Source organism: Ciona robusta, chromosome 10 (genome assembly GCF_009617815.1).
Source record: "Ciona robusta chromosome 10, ASM961781v2".
NCBI classification, from domain to species: Eukaryota; Metazoa; Chordata; class Ascidiacea; order Phlebobranchia; family Cionidae; genus Ciona; species Ciona robusta.
This window is the reverse complement of record NC_143244.1, coordinates 1,531,448-1,554,273: the sequence shown is the minus strand read 5'-3', so window position 1 is coordinate 1,554,273 and position 22,826 is coordinate 1,531,448. Positions and strand designations below refer to the sequence as shown.

The window sequence follows — 22,826 nt, the reverse complement described above, 5'->3', positions numbered from 1 at the left end:
TTTACTACCATGGGGGTTGTGGATAAGAAATTTAACATTAAATTTCCATAGAAACAAAAAATATAATTTACAACCGTGCATTAGGTGTATGAAGTTATTGTGTACGTCTTATAGAACACAGATAAGCCGTATTTTGCATGGCACTTACAAACAATATCGTTTTCTGTATTAGCTGAATCCACAAGAATATCCGGCCAACTATCAGTCACTGACAACACATTACGTGCATTATCTCTTGCTGTGGATGGTTTGGAAAGTTCCTCTTCTGCACAAAACGATCGTTTAGGAAACTTTGATGGTGAAATAAATACAGTGAAACAGTCGATTGCCGCTCAGGTGAGCAAATTTTTTGTTAATATTTTTTCTGATACATATACTACTATGAATAATGACAATTAGTGTTTTTTTGGATCTTCTAAAAAATCCTATAGTCTTGCCATATAGCAGATGCACTATATTTGGAGTAAAAATTTACATTTTATATACCAGAGGTGCTTTTCAATAAATGAAAAGGTTAAATATGAATTACATTTACAGGCGAATAGCATGCAGTCGACGCGACAAAGTGTTGTAACAATTAATGATCAACTGAATGCTGTAGATCAAAGAGTCCAGGTGAATGTGTGCTTAATTCCTAATTTAGAAAATTATTGTTCGGCGCCGTGGCAAAGTGGTTAGCGCTTCTGAAAATAAGCGTGGTCGCTACACCTAATATATTTTCTTTCCCAGAGGTTTGAATTATTTGTGTTGAGAGCTGAACAAACGATCAACAAACACAGATCAGACATTTCGTTTATTCTCGATAATTCAGCCAATCATACGGTCGCGATTGAACGATTGAAACAAAGGATTGGATTTAATCCACAAGGTAAGAAGTCAGATTGAGTTTGATTTTATTTTATGTGAAACAGCTTCTAAAAAACAATTGATAAAAAAAGCACTTGTAAAATGTTATTTCATTGGTATGCCCCTTTAATATTCTACATCTTCCTGATTTCAGAATCGTTTTCCAACCTCACAAATGAAATATTGTCGGAGGTCGAACTCTTAGACCAAGAAATGCAAACAATAGCAAGTGAATTGAACATAGTTAAACGACAAAGTGGGATCCGAGATAGCTCGGTGGTTAGGATGGAAGAAAGGCTAACAGAGGTGGCCACAAGGTTTGTAGCGTAACGTAACAGGTTGTGTTTAAACATCTTTGGGGGTATAATAAGTAAAACCAAAAAAAGAGAAGAGATTAGCAAAATTCTGTCGCTTAAAGCCACTGGTCAAAACTACTTGAGAAAATTTGTCAAATAAAAAACATGTTTTGCCCAAACATACACCACAATTGAATGAATGAAATTTGCTTTATCTTCGCGAGGCCAGAAAACAACAGTCGTTATAACACGGGTGTTCATACACCTCCTGCCAGCTTACGATTTACCATGTATGTTAGTTTGTGGTTGATTAAATTGTAGCAGAGTCAAATCCTTAAACACACCATACTTGTCTATTAAATTGCAACTTTTTGTTTTTGTTTCAGATCAACAGACAACCTTTCCAAACTAAATTCACACAGATCATCCATTGATAGAATAAGCAGCAACCTAAATCGACATTCCGATCAAATATATGATTTTGAGTTGACTTTAAATGACCAGAGAGCTGCCAATAATGATCTGCAACAGGTTTGTTTGGTGTTGAACTAACTATTTATATGTTGAAAATATAGGGTAACTCCTTAACAGGCACTCCTAAGCGGGGTGTAGGAAACAGAACTTTAGTGTTGTAATGACTGTCACTGCCCCGTTACTCTAGTTAAATAGGTTCTTTCATTTATTTGCTTACTTTATTCTTTATTATACATTTTTTTAATATTTATTTTAATCTCCAGGTTGTAGCGTCCAACCGAGACAGCCTTGCTTTGCTTGGTAACGTTCAAACAACATTTGATCGAATGAGTGAAAGATTAACAGATGCTATCACAAGGCAAAGCAATAAAACTCGATCTATGGAAACATCTGTTAATTCTATGAAGCAAAAGGTAAATGGTATTATAATTGATTGAATAAATGATTGTTACTTGTTTATTCTCCATGGCAGGCAAAGACTGTCATTATAACATAGGTGTTCATACACCTTGGGCCCACTTAAAGAGTAGAGTAATAATTTGAACTATCATAACACATCTAATTCAGAACAGTTTTACATTTTCGTGGTCAGCTCATTCATAAACTAAATTTTAAGGTGTTGAGTGCGGATGCCGACATAAAACAAGACATGCCTCATCATAGAACTTCACCATTAAACTTTTACAGGTATCAGAAGTACAATATGCGGTAAAAGATCACGATCGTCAAATAAACTTGATGCGGAAAAGTGGCATTAGTCTCCAAACAGACATCGACCAAATCTACCAATCATCTGCCACCATGGAACAAGTGTTGCGCAGTGCTGTTTCAAATATTACCTTGATTAATAGAAACTTAAACTCAGCTGGAAACACTGGAAGCTCACTTCAAGCATTAGAACAAAGGTATTTGCTAAAAAAGGAGTCAGGCTATTAATTACAAAATAACACAGACTAGTTCTATGTTTAGTTTACACCAGGAGAGCAGTTTCGAAATAAATTATTTTGTTAATCAACAATCGAAGAGTGTTTATTTATGGCATATAAACTGTTGCCGCCAAGGGTGTTACTGGATAGGACATTTAAACTACAGGATTTCTTTAAGTTTTATATTATGCCTTAAACATATGTTTTTTTTATATATTTATAAATGTTTTTAGACTAAATGATCTTCAGTTTGAGATGCAAGGATCCTCACAAGTCGTCACGACAAATGAAAACAAGATCTCTCACATCCAAGGAGTTATTGATCAACTCAGCTCTTCTGTGAGCCAAGTCCTCGGAGCAATGGAGGAGTGGGAGAGGGGGAAGAGACTCCGGGAGCAGGTGAGGAGCAGGGAGATGCAGGAGATGAGAAATGAGATTGAACACAGCGGGTATCTTGCTTCACTGATCAGATCTTTACAGGTGGGAAGAATTCTATTATAAATTATTTGAATTAAATAAATAAAACTTACTGTGAGTTAAAACTAACAGCCACACAACAGCCCAGTATTGTCTTTTTTATGTTAGTGGTGTGAGGTCTCTGTTCACAAGGAAAAATGATAAGCGTTTAGAAAGAGTTCAGACATCATCAGTAACGATTTGTTTAATAAAAGCATCTCACTATAACAAGCTGTGTGTTTGGTTTAAAGGTATTCCTTTGAATTTTTTTTAATATTTGCAGAAAAGATTATTTTCCTAAAAAAAGGATGTGTCATGGGATTTTTTAGTAAAAGTAGTAAAAAAGTTAGTTGCTACATTAGTTAACACCAATGGGTGATTACACCATCTACATTGATTTATTGTTCAATCAAGGACATAGATATAACAATGCATTTGTAGGATGTTTTAATACACACCCTTTTCATTATATTTCATATAGTTTATTATTTTAACTAATGTCATTTTGCTTCTTAGTTTTTGTCTTTTCTCCCTTTATCAATTTCTCCAACTGTTTCCACAGAGAGAGCTTCAACACCACAACCAACGACTTCACGTTTTGAACCAACGTTTGATTGACAGCGGAAGCAGGAGAAGTTCTGAAGAATCCACAGTTAAACAGAATGAAGACAGCAGGGAAGATGTTCTAACTGCTTCAGGTATGTTCGGCATCCACACATACTAGAATTATTTCAGCGCTTAGAATTACTCCAAGGCAGTGGCTTTTCTTTGTCTAAATAAAACTACGTACTTACATACGTAAACCGTAAGTGGGCACAAGGTGTATAAAACAAAAAGGCCTGTATAATAATGAATGTCGTAGACCTTATAGGTTTATTTTGGTTTTAGTTGTAACTTTCGGTATTATAGATTTTCTTCAAGCAAGCCAATATTAAGTTTCTATTCCATTCTCAATCAGTTACCAAATTACAACTTTTGACTGACATTCTCAGGTTGGATACCAGAAACAACAACAACAACAACAACGATTGTGGATCCAAACAACCAATCTGAGCTGAACAACTTGTTGAAACCTTTGTTGATTCAGTTATCAACAACCAACAAAAGTTTAGTTGATTTGGAAGAAAGATTAAATCAACAACAACAGAATTTTAATTCAACAACAAAACAGTTTCAACGGGTTAGTTTAAGATCACAAATAAATAATAATTAAATAAAAATTGCATTCAGATTTATAATATGGCTTGCAGCAACTATATAACTAAATGTATCTTTTTCCTAATAAAAAGAAAAAAGAAAAAAATTTATGGGAAAAAAGCGTACAAAGGGAAAACAAGTGATTTTAATTGTTTAAATCACAATCAGGATACTTGGATATTATGTGCTAAAGGTGCCCCTCTTTTTCTCGGTAAAAACTAAAAAATAGTATTATAGGAAAAAAATAAAATCTGATCTGCATTTTGTTTTAACAGAGATTTGTGACTTTGAGTGACAGCCACACAAACATGCACACAGGAGTTCTCAAAATTCTTTCTTCGCTTGAAATAGAGTTATCTAATGTAACTTCACGGTTGAATGGTTTTAGTTTATTAACCAATCAGCACCAAACTATGATTGACCAATCAGAGGAAAGAATCATAAATGCAACAAATCTTGGGGAGTTAGCGATTAGGAGTTGTAACAAAGTTAACATGACTACCATGGTGGAAATATCAAAGTTAGAAGTGCTCCTGGCTAACAGGTATGTGATGGTACCTTTAAGGGGTAAAGTGGTACATTTTAATCAGTGAGGTGTAATTTATTAACAAGATTGTATCTCCAACCTTCCCTGTATTTACAAATGTTTGGCATATGCTCTGCTTAGAATTTTTTACTGTTCCAAACCCCTAATAAGTTGCTTTTTACTTCAAAGCCGCCTTTTTCAACCAGCCCTCCATCATTTATTTTACCCTTAGTCTGTTATAACGACCGTTGTTTTGCTGTTAGTACTTTAGCATTGTTAATTAAATTCACCTTTAATGTTGTATTCAAAATAAAAAATAAAAATTATAATATGTTGTTGACCTAAAACTGAAATACTTGTTTTACAGATCTGAACATAGGTTGTTACTTCAAGGTCACACAAACACACAGCTCAATAGATTGAGTGATTTGGTTGAAAATGTTCAATTTATTTTATCAAGGCACGTCCACAATTCAACAGAAGACAATGTTATGAAATTATCTTCTGCATTCAAAGGGTTGGAGAGAAACTTTACTGTAAGTTCACGCTTTATGAGTTAACATATAAGTTATGTATACACCTTCTGAGTTATAACAAGGGTGTATTCTTATACAACAGACACACATGGTGTATTCATATAGTACAATGGGGGAAGATAGGACACTTAGGCACATATTGCCAAATATTTCCAAAATCAAAATAGATGACGGTTTTTGGGTTATACCACGAATTAGTACTATCATTTAAAACACACAAGGAGTCATTTAGCGATCCGCACAACATGTGAAATTTTACAAATTTGAAAACACACAGGATAAGATGGGACAGTTTAAAATCATTGTTAATTTTGATTATTAGGTGTAAATAGGAATATATGTAAATAACACGAAATAATACTGTACGCTTTGAAAATTAGGTTGAAACATTCTTTTTCTTGCCCTACTGCTATAGTTTTTTACATGTTAACTATACATTATATTATTGCATAACAATTGGTATTGTTTGAACGACAATAGGTAATGTTCGAACATAAATGGATAAATATTGTATCCTACAAATGTATATGAACTTGTAATAACAGAAAATTGACTATAACTATTAATAAGGTTTTTATTTTTGCTACAAATTGGATATTACTACTCTGTTTTTGGCACAAGCCACTTCTTATAAATTATCACCAAGTGCAAATGACCAAATTTCGAATATATTTTCAATATATTATCTTTTTATTATATCAGTATCTTATAGTTGAAAACCCCCTGAGGTATAAGTTACTAAATTAAAAGCAAATCTTTCAAAGTTTGGCAATGAAAACATGCAAAACTACAATGTGGGGGGAGATGGGACTCTAAATTGAAATATATTTACATTAGCAGTATTCTGCAACTTGTAGTTAACCTACTGAGTTTAACAGACTGTGCTAGTTTCTTTGCCATGTAACTTTATATATATAACGTTAAACCAATATTTTTGTTGTTGTTTTTATCTCAAATTAAAGTCATATTGACCCCTGCCTATTTTCTTCATGCTTATATCTCAGTGTTTTTTGACAAAACTAAAACTAGTTTTATAAAACAAAATCAAACTGTACGGAATATTCAAGGTTGTTTTATGAAGCTATGAAACTAGTTTAATTGTTCGCACATGCAAACTAAAAAATTTCATTGGCTTTACTATGATTTAGCGAGCATTAAACAATGGCACCTTACTGTTTCGCATTTTTTTACTTGTTCAAAGTATACTGTTTCTATTTTACATATTTTTTTAATATTTAAAAACAGTAATCAGCTTTGACAGGCATTTTATAAAGTTGTGATGAAGTTGTGATAATACTGTCGAATAATTCTGTAACCTTATTTTCCTGATTATCATTAAAGGGGGGTCCATAAAAAGAAAATTAAAAAAAGTCTTGTCTGGCAAAGTGTCCCATCTCCCCCCACCCTACTATACACCTCAGGCTCACTGTCGAGTTATAACATATGTGTCTTCTTATACACCAGAAACACATGGTTTATTTATACACCTCATGCTCACCGTCAAGTTATAACATGGGTGTTTTTTAAACACCAGACACACCTGCTGTTTTTATGCTCCCGGTACGCACGAAACACAAACTATTTTCTACTCATTTTGTTTTATCAGTCACTTACATCTCTGATGCAAAACTTGACATCCACACTTACATCCACTGAGATGAGGAAGAAGATCAACTTCAGTGATGAAGATGGGAAGATCTCCAACCTCTTCCCGGAGGAACTACTATCATCATCCAAAAACATCACTGATGAGTTGAATGCGATCAACGGGATGTTCTTTGTCCTCTCAGATGTTGTGTCCTCCCTGGAGGAAGGAGTAAGGAAGATGAAGATTGATGCAGATGTAAGGAGGAACCATACTCATGCTAACTTGGAAGATCAGGTAATATAACATGGTGAATACATAAAACTGATTTATTTTTTTGGGTGGCAAAACAGTGGCAGTAATGATAACATGGGTGTTATGTTTTATAATCCTTGTGCCCACTTATGAGTTACCACGTATGTAACTTTGGGGGTAACTTTTTTGTGACAATTTAACCCATAAGTAAGGTACCACTAGGTTGGAGCAAACGGATTATCTTTTGTTGGCCATATTTTGTATTTTACTTTGTCGACCTACATGACTTCTTTTAGGTTTTACAGATTGACTTCTGCTACCAAAAGTTAATACAGATTTTATTAAAATTGGTTGAATATTTAGGTAGATAACCAATATTTACTTTGCGTATGTGTCAAGCATTAACCAGGACACCTCAGTTTCTATTATAACAATCCTTGGGTACAATTCCCAAAACCCGAATTATTCCGCTTTTAATTTCCAAGGTGTCCAACCTGGCATTGGTTGTTTCAACAATCAACAACAACGTTGAATTACAAAGAACAAAGATAAACGAGATGGAGTCCCAACATACAAGTGATATGAATGCAATACATGATACTACTGATGAAAATACAAGGATAATGCAAGAGTATGTTGATGTGGAGTTTCTTAAACTAATATTGAACTTTATATAGTATATAGTTGGGTGGGGAAAGATGGGTCACTGTTTAATAGTCTTTTCCCATCTCATTTGATAATAAACAAAGAACGTTGAAAGGATTATAGAACCATGTTTTCACAACTCCCATAGACTGTTATTAGTTGTTTAAAAGACAATCAGGATGTTTGGATATAATATGCTAAAAGCGTCTTCTCATACCCTATTATAATATATATAGTTTCTTGTAAGTTTTACAGTTACACAAATTACCGGAGAATAACATTTCAAAGCTGCTATGCATGTAATGTGTGTTTTGGGGTAGGATGCTTAAGTTACAGTTGCCAAAAAGTGGAACTAAGTACATTCTGAAACTAAGTCAAGAAAGTATATGGTGTACAATACACACGTGTAGTACAATCTTTTTGTCCTTTATATACCTGCATTTGTATAGAAATGTAATATTTGGTATTTTATCAGATTATCCTCCAGCATAGTTGAACATTCGCTCATGCTGTCTGATTATAAGTTACAACAACACACACTTAACATGGAGGTTAAAAGTCTTAAGAACAAAAACCCAACAACCATTGGTAAGTGTTTGGATTCTATTCTATGTGAGTGAAGTCCTACAGTGTGGCACTTCGTAAGATAGAAATTTAGGAGAACTGGCCTATTAGTTTCATACACCGGGTGCTACAACCCATTTATTTACCACTGGGTTGGATTTCCACCATTGTATTAATATAAAATCATATATTTAGATGTGCAAAAACATGAACATATATATATATATATATATATTTATATATATATAGCCAAAATTTAAACTTAAAACTAAACCAAAAACTGTTCACCAAATGTCATGCCCAAGAAGACATAGGCTTATCAGTATCAGAAAGTTTTAAATTACTGTGTTCTGTAAAATAAACTTGCAATAAAGTTTAGCGCCCCCTTTGAATCAGACAATTTAACCACCCCCCTATAGCAGTTAACTTAACAGCCCCCCTTACAGCAGGCACATGGACACCACCCCCCAGCACTTTATCTGCACTTGAAGCATTGGTGGCCACCCTACAACTCGCGAATACAACATTTAACACCCTTGTTGAAACCACATCAGTTGAAATACCCGCCTACTCTGAATATGAAGATCAAGAGAGAGATTCCTTTAACACAAACGTAAGTTGTTGTTATCTTTTCAACATGTTTGTTGAAATATGACAATTATATATGAACAAATGAGGTTTGGGGTAAAAGAAGACTGTCTGATGTATAAGAAAACAGCATATGTGTCAGATGTATAAGAAAACACTCATATTGTAACTCAACAGTGAGCATGTGGTGTATGGATACATCATGTATTTGTTTGGCATATGCATTAGTTGTTTATTTCATTATGTATAAGAAATAAACTTAACATACACATACACACATATATATATATACACTGTTATGTTTGTATTGAAACTTACTATTCTTTCTAGGTATACCCAGACGTATCTGCTTTCAACACAGAGGAAAATGACGTAAGAGTAAAATATATTTCATTTCATTTCAAGTCTAACAATGAACTTTGTTTCAACACAGAAAGACACCAATGCAAATCTCGCAAAAATATTTTCGGAAATATTGGTTTCTGTGAGTGAGATATTAGATGGGGTGGCTAACCATCAACAAGTTGAAACAACTGAAGGAAGTAATCAACATGTTGATAATACTCAAGTTGTTCAACTGTTGGGTAGAATTCAATCAATAGAAGGTGATATGTTTAATGTTTTAATCCAAAAAACTAAACTTATTTTGTTTCCTCTGTACACACATAGGCGGTCAGGGGTGTCAGGGTAATGAGCTAAGTCTGACTGAAATACCACTTCTCATAGATCTTGCCATTTTTTATGTAAAACTTAATCTCTCATGGTTCTGTTTCTCTTTAATAAACACCCAACACTTATTGGCCCCTGCTCCATCAAATAAAATAGCCTGTTGTATCTCTATTTAGATATGATCACACATAAAGTTACATACATAACCTGTAAAAGGGCACAAGGTGTGTGGAACAAAACACCAGTATTATGTTGTTGCCCCACCACTGGGAAGTAAAAAAGTTACCTTCATTATTACATTCAACCTTTTATTTAGACATGCTCTTGAATCACTCAATGCAAAATATCTCTGACGCAATAACATCTTTATCTCACCAAATACAGTTGGTTTCCCTTGAAAGACTTGAATCATATGGTAGAAACCAGGTACCTTTGTCGTTGTTTTAAGCTAAATTTTAGTTTTATTTAAACTAGTTGCTTTTTAATGATTTTTATGTAGTTTTTGCTGGGTACTTGTGTTTTGTTGTTTTTACAGATTTTTTGTGTGACTGTTTTTTATGCACTTTTTTGTGTTTTTTTTAGTTCTATGCCTTTTGTGGTTTATTTTTATTACTATAAGATTTTAGATTTTTTTTCCACATTTTTAGAACATGACAACTGAGGTATTGGACAACTATAGCCAGCTTAGCAACCAAGTGGTGATCCAACAAAGTGAAATAAACGAACTTTTAATGAATATTTTAGACATGAATGAAACTTTATCTAACCAAGTTATAAATGATCAAGTCCAGGTATTGTTTTTAGAAAGTACTTTTATTTGGATTTGCATCTAAAACCCAAGGCATTTAAAACTTTATTATAACAAAGTAAATAAAACCTTTGTAACCTTTAAGTATTCCTTAACTACTACAACGCTGTTTTGTGAAACTTAGAATTTTATTTCCTAAACAAGTTATAGAAGTCAAACAAATAATAAGCATTTAATTGTTTATCAATAACTAGGAATTGACATCAATTAAACCCGTGAAGCAATTTTTACTTATCCAAACTTTTGATAGCATTAAAAAACATTCCTCTTATTGTCAGCAAATTTGAAAGTTTGTTTTTAAATTTCCAGGACACACGTATAAGCAATGTGCTTTTGATGCAACAAACATTGAATCATGAAGTTTCCGATTGTAAAGATGCTTCACGCGAACTTGGATCACGAATCACAAATACAACTCATGAAATGACATCGCTTAATCGTGATTTAGAAACCAGGTTTGTGATTTCTGCTTTACTCATTCTACATGGGTGATATCATATGGTGAAGCACACCATAAGCAAAATGCACCAAAATAGTGACTGACGAAAAGGCTGGCCACATTAGGTCCAGAAAAATTAAGACACCGACACAAATTTGGCAACATTGTACTCCAGAAACCACACCATAGGGCCTGGTATTTAGTGTTGGCACATTACCCAACACACAGTGTGCTACAATTTATTGGTGACCAATGGGTTGGAGTATTGTACAGCCTTTTCCTACACCATCAAAAAAAAAATATTAAGTGCCAACAAAGTTACATACACAGTAACTCATAAGTGGTTAAGAGGTGTATGAAACTAAACATCTGTGTTATAACAACTGTCGTTACCTGTGGCATAATGCTTAGCGCGCCTGCCTGTAACCCAGAGGTAATGGGTTCAAGGCTCAACGCTGCTACCATTGTGTGCGTATGTGTACTTGGGCAAGACACTTAACGGCAATTGCTCCAACCCAGTGGTCACTAATGGGTTGTCCAAATTATCAGCCATACATAAAAAAATGAAAAAATCCAAAAACAATAATCACTTGCAAAATAACATACATGGTAACTCTTAAGCTAGCACGAGGTGTTAAACCTGTGTGATAACGACTGTCGTTTTCGAGGATGAAGTAAGTTGCATTCATTTATTCATTCAATTAAGTATAAATAGGATTACACTCATTCTTTGCATACTCAAAATCATTCTTTCACCACTGTTTAACACTAATATCCACACAGATTATTTGGAAGTATCGGCCAGTTATCTCAAAGGTTAGCCTTCACACAAGAATCGATTTTAACCGATGTTTTCTCTGTTATGGACGATGTGGTTGCTATCAACTTCACTTTAGCTTCCGTCATGAACTTTGTGACTGACATGCAAGAAGGTAAGATCGTGTTTATGTTTAAAGTTGTTATGTGGCAGAAATTTGTTTTATGCTAGGTATGGTAGGTTGGAGTAAGATGGTTCATGTTGCATTCTATTTTATCGTTTTATTTGGTGGTAAACAAAGAAAAATTTGCAGAATTTATTAACCTTATCTCCATGACTCTAAAAGGAGTTGTTAATTGTTTATTAAACAAAGTAAGCATTTATTTTTAAGAAATAGATTCTGTAAAGAATTCGACTTCAAAGAGCTATGGGAAAAAATACAACAAGAAATAAAAAAGCATACAAAAATTGAGTTTAAAATGTTTAACTGTATGTTGTTTATATTACAGAGTTGAGACAAGAAATTTCATCTTTGGATTTGATGCAATTGGAAAGAATGCAAAACTCAGTTGCTCAACATAATAATCTACTTAATAATTTGTTTGAGGAACAACAACAGCAACAAAGGTAATAATAATAACTTTAGTCTCTTCGATTACGGTAGCGAAGATTCAAAAATATTTTAAACAAACAGACAAGATATGGCGACAACAGTTGTTAAAACACGCTTAAGATTGAAACATAGTTACATTTAATTGTCAAGTTAAACTTCTAATAGAAACAAAAGTGAGCATAATGACACAAGCAGAAGGGATATCAACAACTTAGAAAAGCAGCTTAAACGGAATAATATTATTATTTGTTTCATTAATTCAGTGATTAATAATGATAACCATTTATTTATACTCGTGTGGTGGGCAATGGCATTTTTTATAACACAGGTGTTCTGTAACTTCTGTTTCATACATTTCGTGCCCATTAGCAGTTACAACAGATGTATCTTTATGGAAATTGTACGTGTCGAGTAGTGTTTTATTTAGTAGTAGATACCCATATACCATAATGTAGTGTTGGGGAAGATGGGGCACTTTTTCATTCTATTTTCGTTCGATTTGATAGTGAACAAGGAAAATTCAAAGAATTAGAAAACGTATCTTCACAACTCCCACAGACCGCTGTTAATTGTTTAAAACATGGTCAGAATATTTAGATACGATGTGCTTTAAGGTATCCCAACTTACCACACATTACTATATATTTATTATAATATAAATGTGCTGATATACTATTGTTCGTTACAGTAAAATGGCTGAAATTGAGCTCCAAGCTGCTTCCACTGCAGCGCATGTAGCAACAAGGGAAAATGTGTTGAATAACTTGGTCCTTGAGGTTGAAACACTGAATAATTTAACGCAAACAAGATTGAATAACTTGGTTGAAATAATCAATAATGTGGAGTTTGGATTGGACAAGGTGCGAATATTTTTATTGGCTGTTGTTTTAATGCTTATTCACTTCTCTTTATTGTTTTAAATAATTCGGTCTTTGCTTGAAATATTCTTTTTAATGTGAGTAAGATCCTTTTATTAGAATCAATTTTTTACCATTACTTGGTTTTTTGAATTCTATTCAATATGGTGAAAGTTAATAAAGTGATTAGCTTATGAGTAAACAAATATAATAGGGTTGGGAAGATGGGAAAACTTTTTAATCTTTTTGTTTTGCCTATTTGGTAGTATACAAAGAACATTCAAATAAATATAAAAGCTATATCCTCACAACTTACATGTAGCATTGTTAATTGTTTAAAAACGATCAGGATATTTGGGTATTATTTGCTAAAATTGTCTTGTTTTTTCCCGCAGTATTATATACAAATATAAGTAAATCTTCTGGTAAATTATGTAAATTTTATTGTACTAAAATTGCCTCACAGTTAACATTTACTTTTATGTTACATTATGACAAGGAGCAAAAACAGTAGAGTGTAAAAACTTGATTTTAACCTGTATGTAGAGAATTGAAGGGCAAGCAATGGCTGTTACGATCACTTCACAAGAAGTAAACATGCTTGATCAGCGTTTATCTAACGCCATGGAACTTGTAACACAACAGTTGTCACAAGCCAACTCCACATGGCAGAGGAACCAGGATATATTGTACAGGTTACAAAGACAAATGGAAGGATTTAACAACGTTGGGCATAACACAGAGATGGCACTCATGAGACATTCAATGGATTTGAAATCACACGAACGGCAAATGGCAGTAAGAGTTTGTTTTACCTTTGGTTGGCTTTACCCATTATTTCAAAATCGTTTAATATAATATTTTGAATTTGATGAACAAAATAGATAAGAGGAAAAACGTTACTGTTCGTTTTAAAAAAGTCGTAAAAAACGTCTGTGGCCTGTTAATACATGGAACTTTTATAAACCAAACTTTATTATTTAACTAAGGTTGGTAGCCAGTTACTGTTAAGTTTCTTAAGTTTAGTTTAACCTTAAAAAAAACTACATGAATCATGATGAATGTACCTATAATTTTTAGCCATTGGCTAAAAAAGTTTTGAAATAATAAACAAGTCAAGCTTTGTTGGAATTGGAAAATTTTTCTCAATTGTTTTTATTTAAAATACGGATTCAAATAATTGATATATATTTCCAGGCAACTGAAAATGTGATCAGAACGATAACAGAAACCATGACGTTGAACAGCAACCAGATAACTTTGTTGACTGGTGAAATAATGATGAGGGGTGATAAACAAATGATGACAACTGCGTTCTTGTCAGATATGATCGCAAACCATACGATTGAAATCGAAGAAATAAATGATCATGTAAGAGTTTGTGGTCGTGAAAGTTTTCTAATGTGAGACAATTCCCCTGGTACGAAAAAACGTGCAACTACCTTTTTTTCCTCTCTCTGTTTACATTTATGCAATTCAGAAATTTGGAGTAAATTTTTTATACATAAATGTTTTTCAAAGCTAAATTTACAACTTTAAAAATAAAATTTCAAAGTTAAAATTGTTTTCTCCAACAATACTATACTTTGTAGGTTCAGGAGCAAAATAAATAAAAGGTAATTTTATTTCCAGATATCATTGCTTGTAACAAGGTATACAAATTCCAACCTACAACTGACAACAACCCCACCAACAAGTAAGTACTTACTTATATTTGGTGATGGTATTTTATATAACAATAGTATGCCATGTAATAGGTATTAACTGAACTGTAATAACGTATTGGGGCAACAGTGATCTAAATCACAGGTTCCCAAAGCCTAGAATCTCTTCCTTTATACTAGAATAAACCAAAGTAGAGAGTAACGGGTAATGAGTCAAAAAAAACATCTGCAGTATTTTTTAAGCATTCTCTTACTTTTAATTTGTCAAATTTGGTGGCCAATTATAAAAAAAACTTGGTTAAAAAATATAACAAAATTGGTAAACAATTGCAAACAAAATATTTGGTGGAAAATAATAATAAATTTGGTGGACAGTTTAAAAAAAATTGGTAAACAAATTGTACAATAATAATTTTCAGCAACAACAACGACGACATTAAGTACGACTCCCTCTCTATCTCCACCTGCTGGCCTCGCTGTGTTGTCTTCCACCTCCACGGAGATGATCCTCTCATGGCATCCTCTCCCTGTATCCGAGGCGGATGAATATAGGATCGTGTTGCAGAATATTGAAGGAACGCACTCGTCTGTGCAGGTGAGGAACATTTAGTCAAATAAAATGTTGGGCTTTAAAAGTGCATATGATTATTCCTTTTCAGTCTGTCTATTTATGTAAATTTTTAGCATGTTTAAAAGATTAAAAAAGTAAATGTTAATATGTTTTAATTCTCCACCCAATTCCATTTTTTTTAAATGCACAAATTACAGTCATTTGGTATCTTATAAAAATACTATACGAGTGTTTTAATTATTAGTGTGTTTTTAATGTCACACAAGGGTGTTTTAAAAGATTTTGTTGAAATTTCTCTACAATTGTTTTTCGACAGATATCAGCTGTAGCTCCTCCTGTACAAGTTGACAACCTTGACCCAGGTAGTCAATATCTCATCTCTATTTATGCTGTGAAAAATAATAAGTTAAGTCCGCCTTTGACTGGGATTGGTGAAACAGGTAAGTAGTGTATAAATGCTGCTGCAAGGTATGTTGTAATATGCTGCTACTATTGTGGGCGTATGTGTTTGGACAAGACGCTTAAGAGTCATTGCTTTAACCCAGTGGTCACTAATTGGTTGTCAAAATTGTCTACCATACACAAGTAACATATGTGGCCAATGTGGTAACTCAAAAGTGAGCACGAGTTGTATGAAACAGAACGCCCATGTTATAACGACTGTCGTTGCCAGAAATTAAGAAACTAATATTAAAAGTGACTACATCTCTCATATTCTTATAAAGCTCCAAGACCAAGCGCTAGACCAACAACAACAAGAAGACCAACAACAACAACAACAACAACAACAACAACAACAGCACAACCCACAACAACAACAACATCAACAACAGATACAAATGCAGTTGTTCTGGACAACAGTAGATACCCAAACATAGATAATAGTGATGGTAAGCTGTCATTAAATGTATTCCTATTCAAATTTACAAAGTTAAAGCCTGCTACAGTGTCTCAGTTTGTGTCTCTTTGTTGGTGCCATTATGTTTCTAAACCTTTTATTATAACTTAAACATAAGTTAGCAGCAAACATTAAAATCTAGAGCAATGGGCCAACTCTGGCTTACATCCCAAGTAGTCTTAATATGCTTCACAATATGCCCTCAGTTACATAGCATTGCAATCTAGTTAGTAGTTACTGTAATGATACTAGACATGTTTATCCGGCGCCATGGCACAGTTGGATACCGCGCATACCTCCAATCAGGGGGGATGGGTTCAGGGTTGTCGCTACTACCATTGTGTGCGTATGTGTCCTTGGGCAAGACACTTAACAGACATTGCTCCAACCCAGCGGTCACTAATGGGTTGTCTAAATTCTCAGCCATACATAAAAAAATGAAAATAACATACTTGGTAACTCGTAAGCTGACACGAGGTGTATGAAACAGAACACCTGTGTTATAACGACTGTCGTTTTCCATGTACGAATAAAGCAAGTTTCATTGATTCATTCTTTTACGTATTTATAAAAAAACTGTTATGAACCCCACACATATACTTATCACCACCCAAGGCTTCCACTGTAACTTTGAACTTCCCGACATATGTGGTTTCATTGACGACACAAACGATGATTTTGATTGGTCAAGAAACAATGGTTCAACCCAATCATCAGATACTGGGCCATCATTGGATCATACCCTTGCTACCGATGCTGGTATTATGTCTGTGTGTATTTTGTTTCATGCAAACATTAAGTATAGTGTGGGGTAAGACAGGACACCTTTAACACATAATATCCAAATATCCTGATCGTGTTATAAACGATGAACAATGGTCTATGGAAGTCCTAAGGTTATGCGGTTTTATAATTCTTTGAATGATCTTTGTTTACTGCCAAATGGGACGAGAAAATAGAATGAAAAGGTGTCTCATCTTTCCCCACACTACTATATTACGGGAATACATTCTTATTTGGTCAATTTTTAATGAATACTCCAGGTGTAATGACTCTCTTTGCACTCCAAGAAATAGGTTACATTTATTCATTTACTAAAAACACACATAATACATTCACTACCAGGTTACTACATGTTCATTGAAGCATCACGCCCAAGAAGAACGGGGCATGTAGCAAGGTTGATATCGCCACTTATGGAAGCTACTGATGGTAAAATAATTATCTCAACATATATTCTGTTACTTCTGCTACCAGGCATAATGGAAATATTCTTTTATTTTTATCGGCTCAATGGAAATAATCTTTTAGCAGCTAATAAAAAAAAACGCAGTGGAATGATTTCCTGATAAAGTCTTGCCGGATGGCTGACAAAACATAGGAAATACACTACGTTTTTATACCAGACGACTTGTTAAAAGTTTATTTTCATATTTCATATGAAATATTTTAAATTTGTTGATAGCTTATTGATCCCGCTAAAGCATAACATTGTCTGGTACCGTGACACAGTGGTTTATACACCTAACAGCAATTGCTCCAATTCAGTCATAAATTAAAATATAGGAAATAAAAATTAATTACCCACAAAGTTACATACTTGGTAACTCGTATGCGGACACAAGGTATATGGAACAGAACTCAAGTTTTTAATGACTGGTTGTTACCCCGCCACACAAGGATAAATAAGTTTCATTCAATCCGCAGGAAAATGTCTTGAGTTCTTCTACCACATGTTCGGAGTCGGCACCGGCGATCTTAACGTCCTCTTTGAGCCACTAGATGGCTCTGCATCCACCAAGATCTGGGAGGAGAGTGGTAACCATGGTAACCAGTGGAAGAGAGGAAGAGCAACTATAAGAGGAGATTCACCTTTCAGGGTAAATTTTTGTACATTGGATTAAAATTGAAATGTTTCTGGTCACAATCTATGTATAAATCTTACGATACACTATTCATTGAACTTGTTTTTTCTGATATCTAATCTGTAGCGCACAATCCTGTGTTAAAATTTTTGCAATTTAATTTAAATGCTTTCAAGTAAGTGAAAAAGGTTTGCAGTTTTGGATAATTGAAAAAAATAAAATTATCTTTTGATTGTTTAAACTTTTCAGGTTATTTTTGAAGCTGTTCGGGGTTCTGATTATCATGCAGACACTGCCCTTGATGATGTTATAATAAGAGATGGACCATGTCCGACACCCGTGTTACAGTGTGACTTCACACCAAATGATCTGTGTGGATTTACACAGGTGGTTATAATAACATGTTGTAAACTGTCATTGGTCATTTATATCTTTGTGTGTGGAAACTCCATGGTTCCCCTCTCATGCCCACAGTCAAGTTGCCGAAGCTATTGCAGTATGTCAATAAGCAGACATGACTTTTGGTTGGTTTGGTCATTTATATCCTCGTGGGTGGGAAATTTAGTGATTTATTTACGGTTGTCACTCCCATGCCCACAATCAAACTGCTAAACCTATTGCATATTACAATGTGTTGTGCTTTACATACCGCAAACTATGCACAAAAACAGTTTACAAAAAAGAGAACACAATATGTATTTCTCCTGCTTTTGGCAGAGAGAACATAACAAATTTAAAAAACTTTGCCAACAATTTAAAGCAATGTTCCTAAAATATTATAAATAAACTTAATTTTTAGATTAATTATAGATTAGAGTTTAAGCAGTTTTTCTTGGATTAAAAATGCTCCCAAAGTTGTTCATATATGCCATCTTAAACATTAATCATAAAATCAATAGTTAAACATCAAATGTCTTTTCCCAAAGGACCTAGATGATGATTTTGACTGGGACACCAACACAGGTGCCACATCTTCTGCAGACACAGGTCCTATTACTGACCACACATCCGGTACTGTGGCTGGCAAGTATATTTATCTGGAAGCTTCAAACCCAAGGTTTGTATGATTGTTTCAATAAACAGAATATATTATGTTATTGCATCAAGTAGGGGCCACAGAACGGCCTGCTACATGAACTGCTATATATGGTTTGCACCGTAACTGTAGGATTGTATGATTGTTACTGATATCAATACTGATAGGCGTGCATGTGTCCTTGGGTAGGACCTTTATTGAAATTGCCCCAACCCAGTATTTGGCCATAAATCTGCACACCAAGGTCACAGTAAATTCGCTTTGAGTTTCCATATACAAATAATTAATTTATTGCATTGATTTTAGATACCCCGCCCAAATAACAAGGATATCTTCACCTACTATGAGGCCAACCACTACCCAATGTCTACAGTTCTATTATCATATGCATGTAAGTTGTATAACCCATTATTTTCATTTAATTACCATATATGGTGGGATGACTGGGTCAGTTGTAACATGGGTGTCTTCTTATACACCAGACACACATGGTGTATTCTTACACCTTATGCTCACTGTCGAGTTATAACATGAGTGTCTTCTTATACACCAGACACACATGGTGTATTCTTACACCTTATGCTCACTGTCGAGTTATAACATGGGTGTCTTTTTATACACCAGACACACATGGTGTATTCATACACCTTGTTGATTTATAATTTGTATTTAGCGAAGAATTTACCAAATCAAAACTATGTTGATTATTCTTTCTGTTTTTTTGTAACAATTGTTTTGGACCCATCCATATTATTACAACAACTATTATTACCAGGGTGTTGACATTGGAGCATTGAACGTGTACATCAGGTCAGATAATAATCCTAATGATCTTGGAAATCCTGTTTGGACCAAATCTGGACCACAAGGTAAGTAGATGTTTGGTATTTAATAAAGAATATGGTTGTTACAATCATTCACCAGCTTTATCTTTGTGCCTTTTCTGTTTAATGTTAGAGCGTACTGTAAAATATTTTTTTCCATTGTGTATAAGAATAGAAGCCGACATAATTGTGGAAAATGTATTTTTCGGTAGTTGCCACCGATTCACATACCATAGTGACACAGTGGTAATGGGTTCAAAGCCTACCTTTGCTACGTGGCTGTCTGTAGTTGAACAAGACACTTAACAGCCACCTAAATATTTATCCACACATTCATGTAATGACTGCAGTTGCCTAGCCACATGGGGAGAAATTAATTACATTTATAAGGCTTGTGTCGTCAAGCTTCTGTGTTGTGAGCTAAAGGTTTTTTTGCTTTATAAAATTTTTTACCTAATATACACCAGGCAATGATTGGTTCCTTGGAAGAGTTTCAATCGTTTCAGCAACCTCGTTTCAAGTTGTATTTGAAGGAGTAAGAGGAGATGATTACCATGGTGATATCGCATTAGATGATGTTGTTATTAATGATGGACATTGTGATTTACCAGGTAGGTGATCTACTTAAAACTTTTTTTATAATTACATCTCAATATGCTTTAATTAAATGTAAACCAATAGTAGTTTTTATACCGTATTTTCTGCTAACGGTACAGAGTGTCTGGTGACATAATGTGCTACTTATCTATGAAAATTCTGGTATATAAAAAGACACCTATGTTATAACCAGACAGTGAGCATGAAGTGTACGAATGCACCGTGTGTGTCTGGTGTACAAGAATTGAATGTAAATATGTTTTAACTCTACACACGGTTGTTTTGTCGATATCCTATTTTTCGTTTAAAATATTTCTAAATTTCCGCTACCGTAGTCGTGGAGACAAGTAAAATTATTATAAGAGGACAACCATGTTATAGCTTAATTCAACACAATAACCATCCTGTTTTTTAAACATTTAGTTTGTTCTGTTGGTCGGAGGTTTGAAGATCATTGTTACAAAATCGAAAAGGACGGACATACTTATCAAGATGCGGCAAATATTTGCAAAGCTAACGGTGGAATACTTGCAGCCGTGAAGACACAAAGTCAGCAGGACTTTATCAGGGTATGGCCGGTTGTGGTGAATTATTATAAAACATACGTTGCTTAATTCTGACTAAAATACACAAATGGTTCGTCCCAGTGGTTCTTTATGGATTGTCTAAAGTATCTGTCATACATTAACAGGAAAAATAAAAGAATCCAAAAAGAATTAATTACCACCAACATACTTGTTAACTCTTAGCAGGCACAGGGTGTATGAAACAGAACTGTGTGTTAACGACAGTGGTTGCCCCGCTAGGATATAAAAGTGTCATGTATTAATTTATTCCACTTACTCCAATCACAGGACTTAGTAAGTGGAGAAGGCAACAGGTGGACTTTGTTCTGGATTGGAATCGACGATCTTGCAAGAGAAGGACAGTTTGTTTACAGGTTAGTTTCTAGTGGTTGAAATATCCGATTTGCTTCATGACAGATCATTTGTGTCGTATTTGCCCATGATACATTTAAACCTACGTCGTTTTGGGCCTTTGTTCATTATTTTGCAACAATGGGAACTTTGTTGTCACAACAAAGTCGCATAAATCTAATTTTCTCTTCGCATATGGCAGTAAAAACAGGTCATTTAAGTTTGAAAAAAAATTTTGTAAAAATCATACTAGAATAGACAAACAATATAGTACTGTGGGTAAGATGGGACACCGGTATTACATATGTATAAATGTCCTGATTGTGTTTTAAACAACTAACTACAGTGGTAGTGGGGATACGGTTTTACAATTCTTTAAATGTTCTTTGTTCACTATTAATTCAGGTGTAAAAATAGAATAAAAAAGGCGTCCCATCTTCCCCACCCTACTATAGGTTTTTTATGACGTAATCCTCTTTTGCTATTACGTTTTACTTATACCCCTTCCCATTGGTTGCAGTGACGGCACGCCCCTCGCAATAAACGATGCAGTATTTGGTGCATGGGCTCCTGGTGAACCGAATGATGCTCTTGGAGACGAAGATTGTGTGAACATTGAATATGCGTCAAAGAATCGACTTTGGAATGATGTGCCTTGTAACAGAGACTTATGGTTTATATGCCAGTACCCTGCCTCGCTTTAAAGAACTTTGAAGATGTTTTAATGTGTCATTGGTATTGAACGCTAACTTTGGTTTACAGGTTTCAGTTTTTAACCTTTGTACTCTTTAATGAGGGTGATGTCTTCAGTGAGGCGCGCATAAGGATTCAAGATAGAAGTCTTATTTTTAATTAGATATTACCCTGCTTGTATCTTCAACCAGTATTAAACTTTTATGGAGTGATAGTTCTTCAACAGCAACTGACTATTAGTTTGTTACATCCATTCCAAATACTTCCAAATATAGTAATTTTGCTGCTCGAACAGCAATGTATTTCACTAAAGATGTACCACAACACACAATCTGTGGTAACAAAAACCTACCATGATCTATTCTCTATGAGTGAGACATGGTTTTAATCTATTTGGACGAGGCCATACGGCGAGGCACACCATGTGCCATGGATTTAGGCCAGAATTGGCTCATTACCCCAACACCTATATATGTTATGTAAATGTATAATTGCCAAATCCGAATCAAAGTTTGAAAATCACTCACTAACTCCTGCCTTGTTGATCACTGTACATATATGATTGTATTTTGTAAATTAATGTTCATGCCTTGCAGTAGAATCGGTGTTTCGTATAATCAGCATAACATCTCATTTTTAAACCTCAAATGTTATGTCAGTATTAATTACACTACCTGAAGTCAAATCTGCTACACGGAATACAGTGCATTGTATGGATACCTTA

The 22,826-nt window shown here is 34.2% G+C and overlaps 1 protein-coding gene across 2 annotated transcripts in view; it reads left to right on the top strand.

The window, feature by feature from the left end:
• The window catches only part of LOC149729396 (uncharacterized), a 35,341-nt gene extending 12,515 nt beyond the window's left edge, over nt 1–22,826 (top strand). Inside the window, exons 18-58 of one of the 2 annotated variants that reach the window (XM_089886831.1) lie at nt 173–336; nt 538–615; nt 730–868; nt 1,001–1,163; nt 1,529–1,673; nt 1,880–2,029; nt 2,304–2,521; nt 2,776–3,022; nt 3,561–3,696; nt 3,991–4,178; nt 4,471–4,739; nt 5,089–5,257; nt 6,864–7,139; nt 7,583–7,728; nt 8,218–8,330; nt 8,756–8,919; nt 9,225–9,266; nt 9,328–9,499; nt 9,880–9,989; nt 10,211–10,354; nt 10,681–10,826; nt 11,594–11,742; nt 12,077–12,194; nt 12,869–13,040; nt 13,584–13,835; nt 14,235–14,408; nt 14,670–14,733; nt 15,121–15,296; nt 15,589–15,712; nt 15,998–16,162; nt 16,786–16,929; nt 17,296–17,382; nt 17,878–18,050; nt 18,285–18,422; nt 18,962–19,092; nt 19,378–19,462; nt 19,847–19,940; nt 20,363–20,506; nt 20,916–21,061; nt 21,347–21,432; nt 21,930–22,826. In XM_089886831.1, the coding sequence (XP_089742957.1) occupies nt 173–336; nt 538–615; nt 730–868; nt 1,001–1,163; nt 1,529–1,673; nt 1,880–2,029; nt 2,304–2,521; nt 2,776–3,022; nt 3,561–3,696; nt 3,991–4,178; nt 4,471–4,739; nt 5,089–5,257; nt 6,864–7,139; nt 7,583–7,728; nt 8,218–8,330; nt 8,756–8,919; nt 9,225–9,266; nt 9,328–9,499; nt 9,880–9,989; nt 10,211–10,354; nt 10,681–10,826; nt 11,594–11,742; nt 12,077–12,194; nt 12,869–13,040; nt 13,584–13,835; nt 14,235–14,408; nt 14,670–14,733; nt 15,121–15,296; nt 15,589–15,712; nt 15,998–16,162; nt 16,786–16,929; nt 17,296–17,382; nt 17,878–18,050; nt 18,285–18,422; nt 18,962–19,092; nt 19,378–19,462; nt 19,847–19,940; nt 20,363–20,506; nt 20,916–21,061; nt 21,347–21,432; nt 21,930–22,113 (6,185 nt within the window). In that variant the 3' untranslated portion in view covers nt 22,114–22,826. Of the gene's footprint in view, nt 1–172; nt 337–537; nt 616–729; nt 869–1,000; nt 1,164–1,528; nt 1,674–1,879; nt 2,030–2,303; nt 2,522–2,775; nt 3,023–3,560; nt 3,697–3,990; nt 4,179–4,470; nt 4,740–5,088; nt 5,258–6,863; nt 7,140–7,582; nt 7,729–8,217; nt 8,331–8,752; nt 8,920–9,224; nt 9,267–9,327; nt 9,500–9,879; nt 9,990–10,210; nt 10,355–10,680; nt 10,827–11,593; nt 11,743–12,076; nt 12,195–12,868; nt 13,041–13,583; nt 13,836–14,234; nt 14,409–14,669; nt 14,734–15,120; nt 15,297–15,588; nt 15,713–15,997; nt 16,163–16,785; nt 16,930–17,295; nt 17,383–17,877; nt 18,051–18,284; nt 18,423–18,961; nt 19,093–19,377; nt 19,463–19,846; nt 19,941–20,362; nt 20,507–20,915; nt 21,062–21,346; nt 21,433–21,929 lie in introns of both variants that reach the window. The other variant, XM_089886830.1, reaches the window with a different exon arrangement.